This window comes from Tyto alba, unplaced genomic scaffold, assembly GCF_018691265.1.
Source record: "Tyto alba isolate M040663 unplaced genomic scaffold, T.alba_DEE_v4.0 Super-Scaffold_1000006, whole genome shotgun sequence".
Taxonomy (NCBI): domain Eukaryota; kingdom Metazoa; phylum Chordata; class Aves; order Strigiformes; family Tytonidae; genus Tyto; species Tyto alba.
Genome location: NW_024881272.1, coordinates 28,333,169 through 28,355,133, shown reverse-complemented (window position 1 = coordinate 28,355,133; position 21,965 = coordinate 28,333,169). Strand labels below are relative to the sequence as shown.

Sequence of the window (21,965 nt, the reverse complement as noted above, 5' to 3'; positions counted from 1 at the left end):
GTCATAAACATCCCCCCGGCAAAGACGCGGGTCCTTTTTCTGTACTCACTGCGGCTGCGGGGCTGCGAAGGCATCAGGGTTGTGCTGAAGAGGCTCCGCTCCGGTCCCGGCTGCGGGGAGAGGGAGGGAGGAAAGGGAGGGGAAAAAAAAAAAAAAAAAAAAAAAAAAAAAAAAAAGGAGAAGAAGGGGGGAAAATAAAAAGGGCGCAGTGCAAGATGCGAAGAAATGCGGCGGCGAGGGGGCGGCGGGGGTCGCTGGCGGGGCCGCGGCCAGGCGCGGAGCGCTGCGCGGGGCCGCGGCCGCCCCCGGGGCCGCTGACGGCGGGGGGCCGAGGCGAAGCGGCGGCCGAGCCCGCGGAGGAAACTAAATAAATAAAATCAGACTGTTATTTAAGGCGCGTAAATTTAAAAATATTTGGACAGGAAGAGAAAGGGGAGAGGAACCGTAGAAGACAACCTAACGGTTTCGGAGCCGGGCGCCCCCCCCCCCGCCCGGCGGCCCCGCTCCCAGCCCCGCGCCCGGGGCCGCCCGACCTGCCCCGCACCTCCGCCGGCCCCGGCCCTCCCGCCTCCCCGGGGATCCCGGCGGAGCCCTCCGGGAGCACCGACATTTTGAATGCATGTGTTTTGGGGCAGGCTTTGCTCAGACTCGGTGAGAAATCTTTCTTTCTTTCTCGCTTGCCTTCTTCTTTTTTTTTTTTTTTTTTATTTTTCCTCTCCCCCTCCCTTCTCCCCCCCCCCCCCTTCCCCTCCCTTCTCCCCCCGCCCCCCCCCTTCATGCACAGTATAACAGTCCTCACAAATAAATCCAGAAGCTTTCCTCCCTTGGCTTTTTCGAGGGAATTTCAGCACTTTAGTAAGTAGATAATAATGTACGGCTGCTTCTGGCTACCCAGTGAATTGCCAGGTACATTTATAGAAGAGACTCTTTTCTTTCTTTCAAAAGCTAAAAAGTGGTGGGTTTCTACTGGTTTAACTCTTTCTTCATGTGAACAATGCAATGGCATGTCCTACGAAGCTAATTTCTTATCCCACCATGGAAGAAAGCGTTGATTTAATTCCTCTGCACACACTGAAAACTGGAAAGTAAGTCTCTCCGTGTACTTCAGTGTGCAGTCATTTATTGCACTGGCGACTGAGCTGGATTCACCTTCAAATACCTTCGAATTTACGCTCCCCTGTGTAAGTGCAGGGCCAGCTTTACGTGCCTGCCTTAGCCGGGCACCTCTCCCCCCTCAACCACAGAGCGGCTCTTTCACCCTCTCTCGGTGCTGCAGCCGCAGATGCAACTCTGCCCCTTCCCCGGGGGATCCCGCCAGGATCTGCCCCTTTCCCCAGGGAATTCGGCAGCCCCCGCCGCTATGCCGAGGATGATTTAGAAACAAAGGTCAAGTGTAACAGCTTTGCTCATCCGTGTAACTGAAATAGGGGAGAGGGCTCTTTCCCCACAGCTGTATTCTCAAGCAGCCTGGTCAGCATGAATCTTGGTACAGCCACATTTCATACTCTGTTTCTTCACATTTTTCTGTGCTTCCTGTATTTGTTTCTATTTATACAGCTCATCTCGATGCTGTATTGTTTATTGACTATTCCTGGGCTGCCGCAGGACAATCTCTGCTCCTGCCTGGGAGACTTACTTTTCGGCTGGTTTATGTCTCAATAAAAGCTCTCAAAAATATTTCGTTCCATCTCACACGCTGCAGTTTTGCGTCTCCGGGTAAATATTTTTCACAAATGAGAATTTGTAAAACTGGAATTTTTGATCTTCCCAGACGACTAGGGAAAAAATCACAAAAGTAATTTCTGAAACCACATATTAGAAGACTTTTCTGCATAGGGATTCCCTATTAATAGGACTTGCTTTATATTATTTTCTCCTCGGTCTGTAAATGTAAAAACTTCTGCAGGAAAGCTGAGCCCCCGCGCACCCCATCAGCTAAGGCACGTTTTATCACCTGCAAACCCTGGGAGGTGCACGTAACCCATCAGCCGATTTATTTCTTTGGTTTCCCAGAGGCTTTTTTCTTTGTTTTAAGTAACTATTAACTTCCCGAGGCAACAGAGAGTAATTTTCTCTTTCAAAGTATCTAACTAGGAATTTCAATTTATAACATTGTTTCTGATTAATGGAGTGGCTTACAGAGAAAATGCAGCAGTAAAAGCCAATAAAATGCACCTTTAAACCTGACTTCGTATCGCCCGTGACTCACCCGCTGACGCTATAGGCATGGCCATGGTGTAACACGTCCTGGCTTTAAACGTGGACTTCTGGCATGCCATAAAAGCCGCTATTTCTGACTAGGCGGGGCATTTTTCTCAGAAAAGCAGTTGGTTTATTAAGCTACTACTTAAACTGCGTCCTAGCGTAAATTAGATGCTGATGAAGCTCTAAACGCGACTGGGATGAGGTTTTTTTAGTAGCACCGGTGAAAAATACGTGAGAAAGAGGAATGTTACCTTTCGGGGTTCACCTCTGCTGGAGCAGCAAATGGGAGAAATCCTGGTGGCAGCGCGGATTTCTACTTTAGGAGGAGGGTGCAGGGCACTAGCTGTGGAGAAGAATAAAGCTTGGAGCATCCTCCAGGACACGAGGAAAGGAAGACGGATAGCGACAGAGAGTGGCTTGGGCCACTACACCTCAGGGACCTGCGGATTACGTTGTTCGGTTTTAATATTTCAGATGCTTTTCAGTGCTCTTTATACCAGGTATTTTGCGGGTTATTTCCCCAATCATGCATCCTATGTGCCGTGCTGCTTGGATTAATTATCTCTAGATCCCTTGTGAACAAAAAATGATAACAAAAGCGCGAAAAACTTCGTATTTCACAGAGGTTTTTAATCAGAAAACACAGCAGTGTGACAGAGCATATAGTAAACGTGACAGACAGTTTCAGCAAATTACTTTTTACTTCAAAACGGTAGTAACTGATTTTGTGGGGCTAATTTTTTTTTTTAAGAGTTAAAATCTAAACTAATGTACATCCCCCCTCCTCTTTTAAGTGCTATTATAAGTACTATTATTTTTACATTGATTTAAAACCTTATATTTTGTACAATTAAAATTTAGACTACTCAAATTAAAGAACTTTAAACTGTCCATCTGTCCAACAACTAGATCCTGTGCAAATGTTAAAAGTTTCACACTAAACTCTCTCTGATATGGTGCTGGGCATCATTAGCTCCTGTTGCAGCTGGAGAGGTAAATAAGTTCGAGTCCGATGAATACTCTCAGCTGTATTGCAGTGGAAAATTTTCAATGGTTAAATTGCATTTTAAGTGCAAGTGATAACATAACTTCCCGAATATCAAATGTGCTTCTTCCTAAATGTTACTGTATTCAAATATTCCTGTCTTGCGAGATGCATCTATCATTAAAATGGTTTATTTCCAGGCAAAACAGAATAGTTGGTGGAAAGTAAATATTTCTTAAGGAGCATCTAAACTGCACTCAGCTTATGAAGCGACCAGAAAACTTGTTGTATTGCAGCCTTCATGTCCTCTTGCCTCTGACAATGGTTCATTGCTGCTTGTTTTGAAACTAGAAAAAGCATCCTGTTCAGTGCACAGTAAATACAAACTACTGAGCTGAGCTGTTTAAAACCTCTGGCAATCAAAAAAATACCACTTACACTGTTTCTGGTAACTAAATACAAAACCAGCTTGGTGAAAGTTTAAATACACAAAGGGGAAAAGTGTCATCTACATTTAGAAAGTAAGTGACCTACTTCTACAAGCTCCTGTTAATGTCAAAATGCAGCTATTTCCCAAAGCCTCTAAGCGCCATCCTCTGTCCTCAGGCCAAGCAGCCTTTGACTCCAGGCTCTGTCTGAGGAGGGAGTTGCAGGTTACCCCTTAAAAGGCTGTTTTAATCCAAAACAGGACTTAAAAAATCCTGACCGAAGGGAGGGGGAGGGGCGTTGAGAGGTGGGAGAAATCACAGCAAACTATTTCCTCTTCTTAAAAGTCCAGCAACATTAAGCATGTGACTATGTAGCTCTCGTGACTTAATATGAATGGCCTAATATAAATTGCAAAACTTGATACTGGAAAACTAGGAATGAGCGACCAACATATACATGGCTGAGTCTATGAGTCCTTCGTAAATGGCAGGTGTAAGAAATCACTGGGAGTGTGGATTTAAAACATATCCATTGTCTAGAAACCCACCTCTAGATTTTCTTGAGACTTATGCTAACAGCTGTTCAAGAAAAATGACAGAAGTAAGGTAGCAACAAATGTTATTAAAAAGGAGGGAGAAGAAAAAAAAAAAAAGGGGGGGGGGTGAGGGGAAAGGGTGGCTGAAAGCCGTAGTGTCCAAAGGAGAGCGCAGATGCCTTGGGTTTAAATCACGGTTTAATTCATGGCTGCAGGGAAGAAGCTGCTGTCCTCCAAGAGCTTCACCACGGCGGATCTCTTGTAGAGCTTGGCCAGGTCGTAGGCGGTGGCCCCCCGCTTGTTCTGGTGGCCCACCTTGCACTCTGCATGGCCCAGCAGCAGCTCCACCACCCGCACGTGCCCCTCCCGGGCCGCCAAGTGCAAGGGCAGGTTGCCATCGTTATCCTCAATGTTAACATCAGCTTTAAACTCCAGCAGAGTCTGCAAAGTGTCCAGAAAACCCTCTCTGGCTACATCATGAATTACAGCGAAGCCAGTACTGTCTTTCAGGTTGGGGTTTGCACCGCTAACGAGCAACCTCCTGGCGATTTCAGGGTTCCCGAGTTTCATTACCTAAGAAAGAAAAAGAAGAGTTGAATACCGTGGGGGGTACTTGCTCCAGCACTGGGCTTAGAACCTCATTTCTTAACTCTGGGTTTTGCCACGGCTCAATCCTCACTTAAACCAGAGAGAAGAGCCCCATTGTAAAACCAATGAGACACCTATTTTTCTAGTATTTTTTATTAAACTCGGTGAAGTTGTGAAAGATGGTGATAATGGCTTTCTGTCTCAGAGAGATTAATGTCTGAAATAGGTGGTGTAGAATGGGGATACAACAATTTTTTTTTTTTTTGACGTGGGTTATCTCAGTTTCTTAACATATGAAAAGTAAGTATGGTTCGGTTTTATTTGCCTAAGTATTGAGACACCTTTGCATTACTGTTTAATCTATTTAAACATCAAATATAGGGTCTCTGAGGAACAGATATTTTACCTCAGCAACAGCAAATGCAGAATGTGTTTTTATAAGCTTTCAGGTGTTTACATTGTCTGTGCATTATCATAAAACAAATATTTGGACTGTACCATAGCTCTGTCTGCTAAGAAAAATAAATGCTAGAAGAAATTTTTCTCCCCAATATTTGTGTTTCATTATGTCACCCAAAAAGGAGAAGTTAAAAGGAATGTTTCAAAGTTCCAGAAGTTTTCTTCTAAAACAAGTATATTATATTATACTTTCATAATTTCACTCTAAGTAATCTGTGGCTATATTTGGTTGTTAAAAACGTCCCTTTTTTAAAAAAATCAACAACAATAATTAGATTTTCTGACTGTTTCTCTCAGGAAAAAAAAAAAGCTTATTTGAATTTTCTCAATTGCGTCATAAAACTATCATAATTAGAACGCAAATCTATCTTATTTGGGACTTAACAGCTTGCACTGATTTCCCCTAAATTCCTAATTTTTTGCTTGCACCAAGACTTTCAAAAAATTAACATGGTAATGTATAATCTCCAGCCTACAGGCAGAATTTTCCTGTTCTTGTCACTAGTCTCATTGTAGATGTCAAATTCGAAAAAAAAAAAATTTTTCCCTTAGAAACGTCCACACATTAATTTGAAAATCTTAGTTAAAAAAAAAAAAATTATCTGCATAAAGGAGCATTACAGTGCATTAAATTTAGCATAATGTACAATTTCTACAAGGGATTTGCTGAAAAACTCTCCTGGTAAAAAATATGTATTAGGCTTTTTAAGAAAATCAAGCTATAATAAACATAATTACTGCAGTGTTTGGACCGTAAAGCAGCTCGGTGTATTATATCTACAGGCAAGAGCAAAAGTGCAGATAAGACAGGCTGGGATTCAGGGAAAGAGATTTCTCTGTGCCCCAAGGCTTCCAGCTTCGCATGTGCCATTTCTTTCACTTCTGACTAGAGATGGAAGCGATGTAAAAGAAAACAAGAGCATTGTAATTTCTCTTTCTTTAGTAAAATCTGGGCATTTTGATCTCTTTTTGAGAGCCCAAGCTGTATTATTTGTGAATTCAAAACATATATTTGGTTTAAGTGGGAATTTTCTGTGTTCAGGCTAGGGGACTGAAAGCTTCAGTTAAAGATGCAGGGGGAAGAAAAATCATATAAAAGGTGATGCTGTTGGGACATGGGCTGGAACTGTACACCAAATGCCCTTTATTTTGCAAAGTTTCACTTGGGGGGAGGGAGGCAAAGAAGGAGAAAGCATTAATTGAATAAATCTGATGAAGAGCATAAGGACAGGACATGTATTGAGGCCTGCATAGGTACACTTCATCAGAAATAAAAAGTACAGAACAAGACAAGCTGAGCAGTTGTTTAATTACACATAAATGCAGAGTAAAAATATAAATTAATTGATATTAACATAGGAGCATTCTCTCCATTTTAATTGAGAGAGAGATTATGGAGAGATTATCTCGACTGTGAAGAGTGCACTGACAGAGAGCTCTTTCGAGCGTGGTCACGCACCCACAGCACATTTCAGGATGATACATATTGAAAATAAGTCGACAGATTCTCCTGTTTTGATTTTTGTTGTGGTTCATTAACTCAGTTATGATTAGGCAGCGATAAGAAATATTGTTAGGACATGGATGCATGCTTAATATAGCTGGCTGCAATGTCATTGTGTAAAATATGCCTTAATTCAAGATACGGACAGTTAACTGCTTTTAGATTGAAAAAAAATAAAAAATACTGTAGGATAAATCGGTCTTCAGCCCTCGTCCCCAGGATAAACCAGCTGGCTAAATGTTTCCTGCTTTCTTAAAGAAGTTAGTTTGTGTAAGTTTTTAATTTAAATCCTTTCACTCTCTTAAAAGTTACTGCAAGTGCCTGCAGTGCCATGCGATGCCCTATTTAGGTGCTAACAGGACAGAGAGGAGCTCACAGATCTCTAGCTTCAGCAAAATTGTCAAAAAAGGGTCATTCCTGCTTTTTTAGCAAGAGGTGCTTATTTTCCAGCTCTAACATTTTGAAGCTAAGCCAAAAAGCTGTAAATATCTCGAGTTCATTCGCAGGCTCTATGCTGTTTAAAAAGTCAGTTTCAGAAATTATTATCACGGTTTCGGGTGTGTGTGTGTGGGGGGGGAGAGGAGTTAAGAAACAATTTTTCTAATGTATGAAATTAAAAAGACCTATAGCTCCACTTCCACATTTCATTACTTATACCTTAAGTACAGATAACCACACATTTTTTCCTCCGGATTTATAAATCACTTCTTTCAGTATTCGGTAAGTACCCTAGCCTTTTCGCCATCATTATCTGATATTATTAAAAGCAAAATCTTTCATCAGCTCCAATAGTAAGCAGTTGGACGAGTTCCAACTCCTGCCTGCACAGCCACACACTTAAAAATTAGGACAGAGCACCCTATACGATCAGAAAGGAAATAGCTGGAACCAGCGCTGTGATAGCCGATCTAAAAAAGCACAATTTTAAGCCTTAATTATGAATGAAAAAGCAAGTGATTCAGCTGGAACCCTAAGTCGTAGGGCTAACTCTTAATGTGCGTCGAAGGTCCTCGGTTGTGAGCAGCATGCTTCCCAATGAGAAAGGTCATTCCTCACAAACAGCTTATAAAGGAAAAGTACCATCTACAGCACACCCCAGAACAGAGACAAGTCCCGCTCTAAAAGCATATTGCAGGAAAAAAAAAAAAAAAAAAGGAGGAAAAAAGGACAAATCCTAAGCTTCAGAGAACAGCACATTTGTGTTTACAGACCTGCTATGAAATCCTGCTCACCTAAGCTGATTTCTTTTCATCTCAGCTCTTTCATTCCTTGCCTCCTCCCCACGAAGTTACAAAATATTAGCAAACTCGTAGCCCGTTTGACATTGAGGGTGATCCCCGACTGAAATAATGGTTTTGACCAGTTTTATTTCAAGTACGTCATTTTAGGGAGTTGGAGCCACTAAAGTTATAAAATACGGCATCCAACGAGTTTGAAAAACCACTCGAATTTCATCCACCAGCCTGTTTAAAACGTTGTCTTTTTTGGAAACCCGGGTCACGTAGGTACCAGTGATGAAATATTTTCTCCCTCTCTGGATACCAACCTGCAGCGCAGTCCTCCCAAATCCATTTTGTGCATTGACGTTTACATTCTTTTGCAACAAATTAGTAAGTTGCACTAGGTCCCCCTTGGCAGCCGCGGACGCCAGCTCGTTCCCAGAAGGCTCGGCCATTCTTTAGGGTGACTGACGATCGGAAAAAAGATGAGATTTTTTTTTTTTTTTTTTTAACCAGGCATGGCATCGGAGACTGACAGAAGGATTGGGATGGTTAATCTTCTGGAGTAGACCTTGTAGTAAATACTCGTAAAAAACCTCCTTGCCAAGAGCCCGCCCCTAACTCACACGTGATTATTCAGCAAAACTGCAGCTCCACTTGAAAGAAGATTTCTTTGCTTCCACATATAGAGTAACTCCTATTAAAGACTTTGGCCACTTTCGGGGGGTAATAGATTAATAGCTATGCAATATATGATATATGTTATAGGTAACATATATACACGTACACCGGAGACTCACTCAGACCTGAGATCTTTGAAGAAGAAGACAACCCACCCTGTTCACAGTCGGGATCTGAGACTTAGCAGCAACAGCTCCGAGGAAAAGTCTTCCGTAGCAGTGTGCATCCAACTCCCGCTCGGGATCCCCCCTTTCATCCCACACCGCCTCCTCTAGTCCGGGCCGAGCAGGGACGGGAAGGACGAGCCGCGCCCGCGGAGGGCCGGGCGCGGCGGCAGCGGCTGCCGGGCCGCCGGCTTCGCTCCCTCGGCGCTCTGGCTCCCCGCAGCAGCTTCACTCCCGCGGCCCCGCGCAGCTTCCGCGCAGCGGGCGGGCGCGATCCCGGCCGGCGGCCGCCCCCGCCGCCGGCGGCTCCGGAGCATCCAGGAGTGCGGCGGCTCCTCAGGCCCGGCGGTAGCGGGGCGGGAGGGGGGGCGGAGAGCGAAGGAGGGGGGGGAAAGGCGAAGAGGGGGTTGGGGCCGGCTGCCGCGTACCGCCGCCCGCGCTCAGGGCGCGGAGGAGCCGCGGAGCGGGGCCGTGTCCGCCGCCCGCCGGGGCCCCGCCGTCGCTGGCCGCGCTCCGCCGGGCGCTCCGCGGAGGCAGCCGCGCCTCTCGCCGCTGCCGGGGAGCGGAGGGCGGGCTGCGGGCGGGGGCTGCCCCGGTGCCCGCCGCTGCCCCGGCCCGGCGGCTCTCGGCAGCCGCCCGGCGCTCAGTGACAGCGGGCGCTCGCCTCCGCTTTCAACTTCGCGAAATAAAGCTGCACTTGCCGGTCCGCTGTCGCTGCCTCCGCCCGCGACTTTGCGCTCCCCCTTTTTTAAGCACAAACAATCGCTACTTCTGTTTCCTACAGACACGAAGCCGGTTTCTCTCTCTTTTTTTTTTTTTTTTCCTTCCCCCCCCCTTTTTTTTTTTTTTTTTTTAACCTCATCAGCTTTTTTTGAAAAGAAAAAAAATTTGAGCGCTTTTTGAGTTGAAACACCCGCCCACATTTTAACGGCAGAGATTTAAGGAGGCGCGGCGGAGTTGCGGCGCGGCCGGGCAGGAAGGCCTGCAGCGGCGGCCCCCGCCCCCCGGCCCCGGCCCCGGCCCCGGCCCCGGCCCCGGCCCCGGCCCCGGCCCCGGCCCCGGCCCCGGCCCCGGCCGCGCAGGCCCCGGCTCCGCAGGCCCCGGCCCCGGCCCCGCAGCAGCGCAACGCCTTGTGTCGTTCCCCTTGCCGTGCAGCCCGGGCACGGCGCTGCCCCGCCACAGCCATAACAGTCAGGGTGCTTTTAGGAGGAGCGCTGCTGAGGCCTAAGGGTGGGGGTGGGGGGGGTTGGGGGGGAGAAACAGAAAGAAAGAAAGAAAAAGGAGGTTTTAGCACCGGGAGCCGCCGCAGCCCTGCGGGAGCACCCGGGGAGCTCGGTGGGTGGGAGGGCGGCCTCCCGCCGCGGCTCTGCCCGCCGCTTCCCCACGGGAGGTCTCCACCTGCCCGAGGGGGGAGCGGCAGCGGCCCCGGCCCCGGCGCCCCCGCTCGGCCCCCGCGGGGCAACGGCTGCGGGGCCCGGGTCCACCCCGGCAGCGCCGCGGGGTCCTCTCCCTAAGGACAAGGTCAAGGATGAAGGGTCAATGTCAAGTTGTCTTAGCGGTGGAAGGCGACCGCCCGCGGCAGCACGCCCCGCTTCCCGCGTTTCTGGTGTCCTTGATGGATTTGAAAGTGACATTTTGAGGGGGGAAACGCACCCAGGCAACGAGAAGATGTGAGGGCTTGGCTTTTCCTTCAAAGGGCGGAGGAGTGCCGATGGGACAGTATGGAGATTTCATTGCCACTCTGCCTAACAGCATTTATTGCCTTAAAAGTGCTTTAACGGCCGGATTACTTTAAGTTTCAGGGACCGTGGGAAGGCTGAATTCTGCCCCAGCGAACCCCCGGAGGTAAGCTGCAGTGCCACGGCTCCCTGACAAGCGTACGGAACCCGTCGGCCGCAGGGGCAAGCTGCTCGTCTGATTTCTGCGTGGACGCCACGGGAAAGTGAATTTGAATGTAAACACGCGTGAGGCGGCCCGGGGAGGCGCGTTGGGGAGGGGACCGGTGTGGCAGTGCCATCGGCTCCGCCGGCGGCAGCCGGGCTGGGGCGGGGGGGCCGGGGCCTGGCTGCCCCCCCCCGCCGCCGCCAGAGACAGAACCGGATTTACAGGGGTGAACCTGCCGCCCGGGCAGCTGAAGGAAGTCTGTAGGACTTCTGCATCTCCTTCCAGCTTCGGCTGCTTCTTGCTGCGCAATTACATTTTCCCGGACTGATTCCCCCACCCACGCTTGTTTGTGAAAAGACAAAGGTGACAAGTAACGAACCGCCTACGCGCGGAGCAGGGAAAGCAGCTATGCTCAAATGATCAACTGACCCCCACTCGCGCTCCTGCTGAAGCGGGGGGGGGGGGGAAGCGCCTTTTTAAGGGCCTCGTTATGATAATTCTCGGCCAGAAGTAATAGTGCTAACAGTTTTGTAAACAAAAATATGAATGATAATTTCCCCCCAAGTTAACTCTAGAAATAGTTGTATATAAATAGCATCCATGTATTCAAATATAGTTGCTTCTCTGCATAAGGAAGGAATTTATATGCAAAACCTCGAATATTCAGTCAGATGGATTAGAAGTGGCTTATTTTGTGACTCATCAGTGTCTAAAATCCACAGACTTTGGTAGTGTTACCTGTTGCTAACTTATTGCAGAACTAGACCTGCAAGTCTTACAACAGTCCCCCATAATTTTTTTTTGTTGTACAGTTCAGAACAAAGCCCCCATCTTCTGTTAATCATGCCACATAACAAAAATAATTAAGTAAAGTGCAGCTAGGGTGCAGCAGGCCTCCTGCAAGTAAAGTTGCCCGGCCAGAAAATGCTGTCATACCTCCTTCATTGCCTGGGTCTGTCAAAAACCTTTGCAGAAAACAACTTGTTAGTCCTGATCATTTCCTCTCCGGAATGATAAAGGTGCTTCTCCTAAACCAGAGAGAGTTGCTCCAAAATCAGCAGAAAAAATACCTTCTGGATGTTATCACCGGGCGTTGCAAGGAGTAAAATAAGTGAGTGTTCCCGCAGCTCTCTAATTTGTCTGATACTCGCTGGAGGAAAAAAACCCACCGAGAGTGGCTGGGAGTAAGGGGTTGTGAGAAGGAGAATAGAAACTTTCACTGTGACTTGAACGTGAACTTCCTGCAATGTGGGGCACGTGCAGCTTTTCACCTTTTCTTCACGTTCTGGATCAAATCCTTCCTGTTTTGATCTAATATAGATATCATTATTTAAAATATGACTGTACTAGTCGTGAACGCCATGTAACTAATCTTGACAACACACCTATAGCTTCACTTCGTGCCAGGAATTGATTGGCTTTAATCCAATTGTTAAAACTCGCTTTTCAGCCTTTATTATAGTTACTCTCTAGTAATGTGTGGGTGGATTTGTTTGTAATTTAGCTTAGGCTGTCCCTGGCATTGCACCATAGCTCGTACCTAGTACAGAACTGTCTGTAACATCAAACTGGAAAAAAATCAAAACAAAACACGGGGGCAGGTGTGAGGGCAATGACTTTATCATCCCTCCGGACAGTGGTGGGGAGCTGGAATTGTTAAGCTAACGTCAGCGGGCAATAAAAGCCTCTTGGCAAACCCTGCCAACACAAACTAGGGCAGGAACACGATCAAATACGAAATCCAACTTCTCTGACACTCTGGCTTTGCATCGTAAGCGGCGTTTCAGTGTGGCCTCAGCCCGCCCGGAGACCTTGCGCGGTTCGGCCGCCGCCAGACACCCGCACCCGCGGCAGCGGCCGCAAGCAGGCTTGAAACAATTCCCGGAGGTAGTTTGCTGGGGAACACGGACTCTCCTAGAGGGACACTTTAACTTTTCATGCGCCCCTACCCGCCCGCAGCGCTTGCTCGCTGTGCCTCCCCGCCGCCGGACCCGCCGCGCTGGGTGGTCGCGCTGGGCCCCCCCCGTAGCTCCCCCCGGGGCCAGCCCGGCGGCTGCGGCAGGCAGCAGGGAGCTCGCAGGCTCCGAACAACTCGTGTAAAAACCTCACGGGCAGACGAGAGAAACAATAAAGAGCTGTGTTTGCTAAAAACGGCAAAATAACTCCATTCAGTGGTATCATCACGCAGGTTTATTAGCTAATAGGCAACGTGCTTGATGTCTCTGTGACCTTAGGTAGCTGTGATACCCATACAAAGAGCAGAGCAAAACATGTTGGACTAATTAGCAAACGGGTGTCCGAATGCGTGTTTGTGTTTAACGCGAGTGCTGAGGGGGTAGGCAAAGAGCATCAGGTTGTAAGAGGCAGACTTAAAAAGCATAAGTGACAGCTAGATTTGCATAATTAAAAAAAAAAAAGCATCAAACATTTATATGTGGTATATAATGCAATTACATCTTACAGTGCTGGAGTGCTAAGCTCGAGTGAGGGCCGCTGTGCAGATCACGGTCTGTTGGCTCAGAAACCTGTGAAAAATGCTTTTCCTCCTTTTGCGAGAAGTACGAAGACAGGGAAAAATCACCGTTTTACCGAGCCCCTGGCCCCGGGGAGGTTCGGGTCACTCCGCGAGCACAAAGCTACGGGTGGGCAGAGCGAAGGGCGCTGGGGACCGATTCGCTCTGTGCCCCGGTACCACCGCGATCCCGCCCGCTCCCCTGTCCCGGCGGGGCGGATGGACGCCCCGCTCCCACACGGGGAGGCGGAGCCGCGCTCCGGCCGGTTGCTGCAGCAGACCGCTTCCCCCGCCCCCCCCCTCCCTGGATGGCGAGCCCGGCCTCGGGCTCGCTGCAGCCAGGGCGCCGCCGCTCCGTTAGGCCTCAGCCGGCGGCGCAGCCCAGCCGGGCCCCGGGGGGCCGCCACCCGCCGGAACCGGGGCCGGGGTGTCAGCCCCCGGGGCCGCGCTGCGCCCGGCCGGACCCAGCTAGAGGTCGGGGTGCTCCGCCCGCTCGGAGCATCGGGGGAGGCCGGGCCGGGGCCGCGGCCGCCGCTCCCGGTGTTGGTGGGGGGCTGAGGCGGCCCATCCCCTCAGGAGCGGCCCTCGCGCTCTCCCCTCAGCCGCTCGCGCGGACCGCCCGCCCGCCCGTGGCCCCGCGACCCGGCGCCGGCACGTTCCGCCGGGCAGCGGCGCGGGCTCCTCGCGCACGTCCCCGTTCCCCGCCCCCCCCCCCCGCCTTTCCGTTCCCTTCCTGCGGGCGCCGGTGCGGGGCCGCGGTGACGGCGGGGCTGCCGGAAAAGCGCGGCTCCACCTCCCTCCCTCCCCCCCCCGCTCCATCCCCCGGCTTCGCCAGCGCTTGACAGGAGGGTGGTCACGTGCCGGCCGCAAAGCGCCTCTTTGCGACCTCAATGACAGGCAAAATGTGCGACAGGCGCTGTGGAGACAGGGAGGGAGCGGTGTTGCCTCCTCCTCCTCCTCCTGCTGCTGCTGCTCTCCGGGCCAGCAGCTGAGGCAGCGCTGCCCGCTCCCGGCCCCGGCCCGCTCCCGGCCCCCTGCCCGCCTCTCTCCTCCCCTCCTCTGCCCGCCGCCGCGCCCCGGCCGCCGCGGAGCTGCCAGGCAGGGCGGCCCGGGGGCGCCGCGGGAGCCCGTGAGGAACCCGGCGCCTCGATGAGCTCCTAGCTCCCACCCTGCCCCGTCCTCGCCGGCAGCAGCTCCAGGTGCGCGGGTCCGAGCAGAGCCGGGGACGCAGCTGGCTGCAATGGCGTCCAACATGGACCGAGAAATGATATTGGCTGATTTCCAGGTAAATTTCAAGCCGCCGCCGCCACACAGCCGTGGCTTCTCGCTGCTTTTCTCTTTCTCCTCGTTGCTGTGCTGCTTGTTCTTTGTGGGAAGGTCCAGGGTGGTGGGTGTGAAGACCACCCTCCAAAGCCTCTGCTCTTTCTTTCTTTCTTTTTTTTTTTTTTTTTTTGTCAGAAATGGGGAACACGTGCCCTCTTCTCTCAAGGTGTGTGAACAAAATGCCTCCTTTAACTTAGAGAGTTTCAGTTTTTAATAAAAAATAAAATCTTTTTCATCCACTTTGCTTGTTCCAACCCCCTACAACCACCCAGGCCCTGGGACAGCTGTGAGCCAGCTCACTTGGAAAAGCCAGATACCAGGGAGGATACAAAACTCATTGCTCCTCATGATTTGTCACAGTGTTTGTTATGAATCACTTACTGGTACTACAGATTAACGCTGAACAGAGGTGTTTCAATTATAACATCAACACTAACTTTCATGGTTGCCTCAGCTTATGACTGTTGTAATGATGGTAAAACTCTTCCCACCCCATTCCAAACAACATGTTTGTGTAGAAAGGAGGAATATGCCCTTAAAAGTTGTTTGTTACCTTCCCTCCTCCCTACAAAAGGGTTATAATTTAACTTCAGACCCTTAAATCTTACTCCCAGAATGAAGTCTTCCTCTAAATAAAAGTGATGTGGGCAGGAGGCCGGTTAATATATTCAGTATATTGCTTGTTTTTATGTTGTTTTTCTAAGAACAAGTAAACAAACAAGTTGAAGATACCTGCATTTGAAATAGTGGGGAGAGCCAAAAGCAGTTTGGAAGGGTTATATTTGAATATATCTTTTTAATAGTTGCATTTCAATCTTTTTTTTTTTTTTTTTTCTTTTTTTAAGCTTTCTCCATTTGCAGTGGTTATCCTTACGTGGATAGGCTCCTGGTTATTCTTGGACTGAGTTGTAAAACTGCTCTCTGTATGTTCAACTTCTTACAAGACTGTTTCTCAGCTATTAGTGGTGAAACTATTTAATTTAATTTAAACAAAGTAATCCATTCACTCTGTGTGTGTGTTTAATGTTTCTTTGGAATTACAGGTAGGGTGACTACAGTGTACATTATGTAATTTCTCTTTTGCAAAAGGTATCTGATATCTCACTGACCTAACATGAGGATTTCCCAGCTGATAACAGGGAAGTGTTTTCCCTTTCTGTACCCGAGTATCTTACACCCATATTTATTAAAATATTTAACAAATGTTTCTATAGTGATCATTTATTTCGTTGTGCTCAGAGATACTTTTGTGTGCATATGGAGTGATGTCTCAATTTTAAGGCTGGGGTTTCATAAAGGAGTTCTTCCAGTAATAATACACTATGTAAAAGGAAACTGGCACCCCAATCCTCCACTCATGGAGACAGAGTCTTATGAAATCACACATTATTAGCTGAAACAGCTTTACGTTCAGGAATCCCAGATGATGATGAAGTTAGTGGCTGGTGAATGTAAGATTTTATTTTTTTTTTAAATAGTTTTCAATCTGTATCCACTTTCCGAATTTTAGTGTCAATGCTATTTTGCAGTTCTGCAGTGTTTTTATTCTTGGGTTTCAAAACCAATTAATAAAGGTATAAGAGCAACTGCAGTATTTGATACCATGAAAACAAGTAAGTATTACTGAAAACTTGAAGATGGGTGGTGGAGTCACGGGAATCAGTTGTAGATCAAGCCTGACATAATGTGTCTGAACCTAGGACCCATTAAATATTTTCTTATATAACAATGCTTATTTAAAAGGAAGCCAAACCTTTTCCTCCTGTATTTCAGCAGACAAATTTGTTCTTCTGTTTCATCTTTTTTTTTTTTTTTTTTCCCCTCTAATATCAAGCTTCTACCTGATGCTGAAACACTGAACTGTCAATTGTGCTGTTAAAGCTTCAGATTGGTAAAGGACAATGTCAATCATTATTAGGCCTCATATCTTTAGACTTACAAAACGGTAAAGGAATTTGGGTATTTTAAATATTTCATGGAATTTACAACTCACTAAGAATTTAACATGGAAAATAAAACATGTGAAAAGTAATTCTGCATGGTTTTTCTCTTCTGTATTTTCGGTACCTTTTAATAAATGTTTCTCAGAGTTCTGCTGCCATCTTCTGTATTTGTGTGAGGTATCTTGTTGAAGAATGTTGTGCGCACTACAAATTTGAAAAGCAATTATTTGTAGTGTTGTTCAGCTATTTTTTGCTGAATTAAATTGGGAGGGAAACTTCCATCACCATTTCACCCTTGCCTTTCCCAAGTTACCAGTAAGAGGGATAGAGCAGGGGTCTTTGAACTTTTAAAACTTGAAAGGGTTTTCCCTCCCCATAAAAAAAATTTTGGTAAAGTCATAATTATGTTGATTATTCCTTTTGTGAAGCTTTCATGGACTTATTTTGTATTTTTCGAAGCTATTAGGGATTCTGTCATTGATTTCAACTACATCAGGATCTTGTATTGCATTTGGTTTTTCCTTTTAGCTGTGATTGTTATAACAGGTTACTTCTGCATTCTGAAGTACTAAAGAGAAATACTTCTAAAAAATATTTTGTATATGTACATACGGATACATACAAACATTGAATGATTTTATAAAATATGTTAACTATAAAGCACAGCAAGTGATCTACCAAAATATTTTTTCCTTAATGTCTCAAAACAATTTAAGCTTGTTCTCTGTGGTTTATAATTATTTTATTTCCCTTTCCTTCTTTAACGAGGTTACTGTGTGCTACCCAGGGAGTACAAAGTACGTATTCATGCATGTGGGCTATATAAGCAACCTGTCTAACTTTTCCTTCTTAGGCCCTTACTTAGGAAAGATTATGCAGAAGCTTAGCTCATTTGTGCATGAGTAGTCTGATTGTTTTCAGTAAAAGTAGCTAAAGTAGTGAAGTTTAGCACACAAACAAGTTTTAGCTGTTTTCCTAAATGCAATTCAGAATTTCTCCACAAAGTGTCATTGGCATATAGGAAAAAACCCAACAACTTATGTTTGTAGCATAAATTCTTTAAAAAGGTAACTGTATGTGAATTGTTAAAACAGTGATGCTGCAACATACCTTGCATACTGGGATAAATAAGGACATATAATTTCTACCAATATTTATTAACATCTCTGTTCTTCTTTTGTTTGTTGTGTTTAACTGCGAAATGTTCTTCCATGTCCAGTGGGATACACAGGTACTCACATGATACAAATATATCCATGATTTATGCAGTCTGGGGTCCACTTTTCATTTTAAAGAAAATAGATATTTCTTTTTCTTCTTTTTAAATTGCAAACTTTAGTTGCACTGAATGTGGTTAAATAGGCATGGTTAAGCTGTTCAGGAATGAAAACCAATCTGACTATTGTCAGATGTGTCAGACAATTTTGTTTGCTAGCACCTTTACTTCTGTTATTACAGCTTCACTTAGGATGAGGACTAAAATAAGTAAGAATATCTTTTTGTCATTGTAAGTTATGTCCACCTATAGGACCTCTTTATTCATGCTATGTGGTTGTCCTCACAACACTTCTAAATGTAGAATGGGCCTAAGGGTTGGAGTATTGTGGGAGCTGCCACCTCCTGGGTGTCCATTTATGACAAGAATATCTGGCATGAGGAGATTCAGAAGGAAATTTTTCATAGAATTCACAGTTTTCATTGATCAAATAAATGAGTAGCTCAAGATTTGGTCTGAGTGGGAAGACTCTGGAGTGTAATGGCAAAACTCAAAAATCCTTGAAACATTAGCTATCTAATAGTTTTATTCTTATGTCCTTCATCTGTGTTCATTGTGAAACAAAGTTGTAGGAGGTTTTTTCTTTTTTGCATTTTTTTTTTTTAAATGGGTAATGGACTGATTTGGTATCATTCACACACATGTATATAAAAATCTCTTTTTCAAACTTCACTTTTGTGTCAATCTTTTCCGTAAAAACAGAGGTTTGTGGGAGGAGCAAGGGGGAATTGGGAAAGAAGAACCTCATTGCCATCACTTACAGAAAGGTGAGAAAGCATGCTAGATAATCATGTTAAGTTATGAAATTGACCATGACATTCATACATCACCTTTTTTTTTTTCTTTTGTTAAGATTTAACAGTATTTCAAACTATTTGTTGCCTTCTGGAATGATTAAAGGAGCTGGATAATCTTTTTAATTTGGAAATTAACACAGTACTGTTAAATAACTGACATATATTTTAGAAGATTTTTTTTTTTTTGTGGTTATGAAAAACATCTGTCTGCTTCAGCCCTGTACAAGATTACCTCTGTTATGCACACTTTTCACTGCCTAATGGTCTATGTGCAGAATTTACACGTGTATTAATTCTTTTGGGGGGTGCTAAGGGAGCTTTGCTTTCTTCTGTGTGTTGGCATGCTGGCTCAGATTTTCTGTCACTTTTAAGTTATTGGCAGTGTGAAAATTTGATGGATGAAAAAGATAGGCAGATAGAGGCATAGCTTTGAGTCAGTACCTTTGATTCTTGCCCTGGATTGTGACTTACGGTGGAGGCTAGAAAGAATGTTTCAACTGTTTTCTGTAAGGGTAAACTATCTGTGAAGGGGTTTTGAGCAAATAGAAAAGTTGATGTCCTTAACACTGATTTCTGAAAGAAAAGGTGGTGTTTTGTCATTAAGGCATTGGAGCAGAAAGGACTGTTCTTGATTTCTTTGCAGACTTTCTGTGAAGTGTTTGGCAGTTCACTTGGAATAAGATCCTCAAAAAATGTAGGTTCGGAAGAGACTTCCAATCAAAGTTGAAAACTTTGGAATGTGTCCTCCAACTTTAAACCTAAGTTCTTGGAGGCCTACATTTTCACCAGAAAGTCTTGCTAGGCACCTAAATACCAGGTTTTATATGTGTTCAGATATGTCTGAGCTTAAAACCTCAGTCTTGTGCATACCAAATCATTCTTTTGTGTGGCTTCTCTGTAGAATATAATGTGGTGGGCGCTCCCAGAGCATGCCAGCTGGACTGAGCTCTGCAGCTCTCTCCATAATAGTTGGAAGGAAATTGAGTACTCTATAGACTAGAAATCAGGGTCTGGGATAGACAGGTTTGTTTCTTCATACCCTTACAATGGGTATCCGTAAGTTAAAGTAGACTCTGCTAAGTTTCTATTAGTTGGGTGCCAAGATGCTCAGTGCTGCCTCCCCTAACCTTTTTTGTGGATGTAGGTTACTATATCCTTGGCTAAATTTTGGAATAGTTAACATCTGTTTTTCAGCTTAAAAAGTAGGACTGTAGGACACTGTAGGATGTTGAAGTTCATACCTATGAGGCCTCTTAATTTACGTTTATATTAGAATTCCTTTTAATTCTTGTTGCTTTTTATCACGTGTTACAATTTTGCGCATTACACAGTCAGTAACAACATAGAAACTGGTAGTTGGACCTCTTGGTTTGCAACACAATTGGTTTTGTTTGCTGTAAATGGCCTTAGGGTCAAGAGACATGATAAAAGCATACTGCATGCTTAGTGTGTTTTGGCTTCATTATTTTGATTGTTGTTGTCTGCTACCAAGACCATTGCTTCTATTAATTTCTTCTTTGTGTGTTTCTGAAGAATCAACGGTTTGATTTCTTCAGATACTTTTAGACTGAACTGTAATCCCAAACCTCACATTCATCAGAGCAAAGCTAGTTTGATATACTAGTCACCTTTCTGGCTTTTAAGCTGAAGGTGGAGTGGATTCCGGAGTCACAAATAAGAAACTGGAGTAAGAGTGATGTCCACTTAGAAACATGATAACTTTGATATTTCCACTGGTAGCTGTTTGTGGAAAAGCCAGCTAATTTCTCCTATATAAGGACTGATAGTTAATTAGAAATACTGTCTGACATTTATAGAGAAGAAAGAGGATTCTATGATTTGTGTGCATTACAGTCCTGCTGTAAGGACCTAAATAATTTACCACTGGAGCCCCAGTTCATCTTTAGAAAGAGATTTATGTTGTTCTTTTCATTCAATTACCTTGAAAAGACTCTTCACATCATAGCAGTCATGTCACCATTTCCGTCAGCCCATTCATCTAGGTATTTGGGTTAGTAGGTCACTGAAACAGATTGAGAGGTGGTAGCTGTAGGATTCTTTTTCAAATGCAATGACAACTAATGCTGATTATAATATTGAAATTATTAATTGTACGTACTCCCAGAGGCTAGCAATGTGCATTCATTGAAAGGTAATGTGAAAGTTATTTGTCACACTGAAAATGAAGTTTCTTGGTAAGCAAAGATCATTTACAGTAAACACACTTATCGAGTTCATATTTTTGTGTGGAAGGAGGTGTGGGAGAGGATGAGGATTTGAGTGATTTGCTGTATGTCTTAAAGAATCCTGAGAATCTTCTGCCTTGAGAATATTGCATTGATACTGGAAAGTCTGAAGGGGTAGAATATCCCCCTCTATTTGGGCAGTTACAATGGTAACTGAACCATAACAAGCCTAGTTCTCATACGTTTCCCTAATAGAAGGAAGAGTTAATAGCTTATTAAAGGAACTACATGGCATATCTTTGATAGAATTTCATATTTTTCTCCTCATGAATAAGTTTGTGCATTTGTGAAGCAGCCATTAGTTGAGTCCTGTCTTTTAACTGCTGTAAGAACTAGAATAAAAAGTCTGCGGAAGTACCTAACATTTTACTTGTCCCTCGTCATTAGAACGAAAGGAAGTGACATGCTTACTGGCTGCATTGATACCTACTAATTAAGCCCCTTTTATAAAGCTGACTAGATAATGTGCAATTGTAAAAACAAACTGCTCAAAGAGGAAACCAAAGCCCTAATGTATGCATTACATATTGTTTGGTCTATCGAAGTAGTCATCTACTGGTCTTCTGTGTCTAACTGGTTGAGCAGGTCTTTGTTCTGTGGGAGTAGTTATGCCTTCAAAAGATAGTTCATTGAAGCTGAAGTTCTTAAGAGATATTTTGAAACTAGAAGGGAGTATGTTAGACTTTGAGTTATTTTATATAGATTTCATATTTTACCTATTGCAGGAAATAATTTGTAAATACAAGAACTCTGAAACTGTCACCTATTTTTTTTTTTTTTTTTTTTTAAAGGTCAGGTTGTTTGTGTGAGCAAATATCAAAGGTGCCATATCAGCTCAGATCGAAGACCTAGCTGACCTAATGTCTTGTCTGCAGCAGTGACTGGTCCTTAGGAAAGAGATGAAAGAAACAGAATTTGAATGGATTTGCCTCATCCTAGTTTCTGGAAGTCAGCACTTTAAGAACTTGATGATGGGGTTTGTTATAAGACTTTGGAAGTAAACTTGAGTTAATTTTGCATCCTTCAACTGTCTGAGTTCTTGAGAGACATCTGTGTAGTTTTGTGATATGTGAGTTTCTTCTACAGAACCTGTGTTCACTTTTCCTCAGCAGGTCATGTATATTCATGTATACACTAATTCTATCCTGTATACTTTACTGAATTTCTGCTATTTTTTATGTTACAGAAGTAACATTTGTCTGAATTGTAGAAAT

The 21,965-nt window shown here is 45.2% G+C and overlaps 2 protein-coding genes and 2 long non-coding RNA genes across 5 annotated transcripts in view; 2 read left to right on the top strand and 2 right to left on the bottom strand.

Annotated features, from left to right (window-relative positions):
• Positions 1-316, bottom strand: part of LOC116965471 — a 33,219-nt gene extending 32,903 nt beyond the window's left edge. Inside the window, exon 1 of the long non-coding RNA XR_004409380.2 lies at positions 50-316. This is a non-coding gene — a long non-coding RNA (uncharacterized LOC116965471). The remainder of the gene's footprint in view (positions 1-49) is intronic.
• Positions 317-2,814: 2,498 nt separating this feature from the next.
• CDKN2C (cyclin dependent kinase inhibitor 2C) lies at positions 2,815-9,735 on the bottom strand. Of its 2 annotated transcripts, none has more exons than XM_042786235.1 (2): positions 8,252-9,682; positions 2,815-4,727 (listed from the first exon to the last, which is right to left on the bottom strand). In XM_042786235.1, exons 1-2 carry the CDS (start codon positions 8,378-8,380, stop codon positions 4,353-4,355), a joined length of 504 nt encoding a protein of 167 aa, XP_042642169.1. In that variant the 5' UTR covers positions 8,381-9,682; the 3' UTR covers positions 2,815-4,352. The 2 variants fall into 2 exon arrangements, 1 of the variants encoding a protein (XP_042642169.1); XR_006164727.1 differs by having other exon boundaries at positions 4,615-4,727; positions 8,762-9,735.
• Positions 9,736-10,008: 273 nt separating this feature from the next.
• Positions 10,009-12,813, top strand: LOC122152698. The gene is made up of 2 exons (XR_006164726.1): positions 10,009-10,489; positions 10,567-12,813. It is a non-coding gene; the product is annotated as an uncharacterized LOC122152698 (long non-coding RNA).
• Positions 12,814-14,012: 1,199 nt separating this feature from the next.
• FAF1 (Fas associated factor 1) overlaps positions 14,013-21,965 on the top strand; it is a 172,935-nt gene continuing 164,982 nt past the window's right edge. Inside the window, exon 1 of the mRNA XM_042807570.1 lies at positions 14,013-14,451. Coding sequence (XP_042663504.1) covers positions 14,407-14,451 — 45 coding nt within the window. The 5' untranslated portion in view covers positions 14,013-14,406. The remainder of the gene's footprint in view (positions 14,452-21,965) is intronic.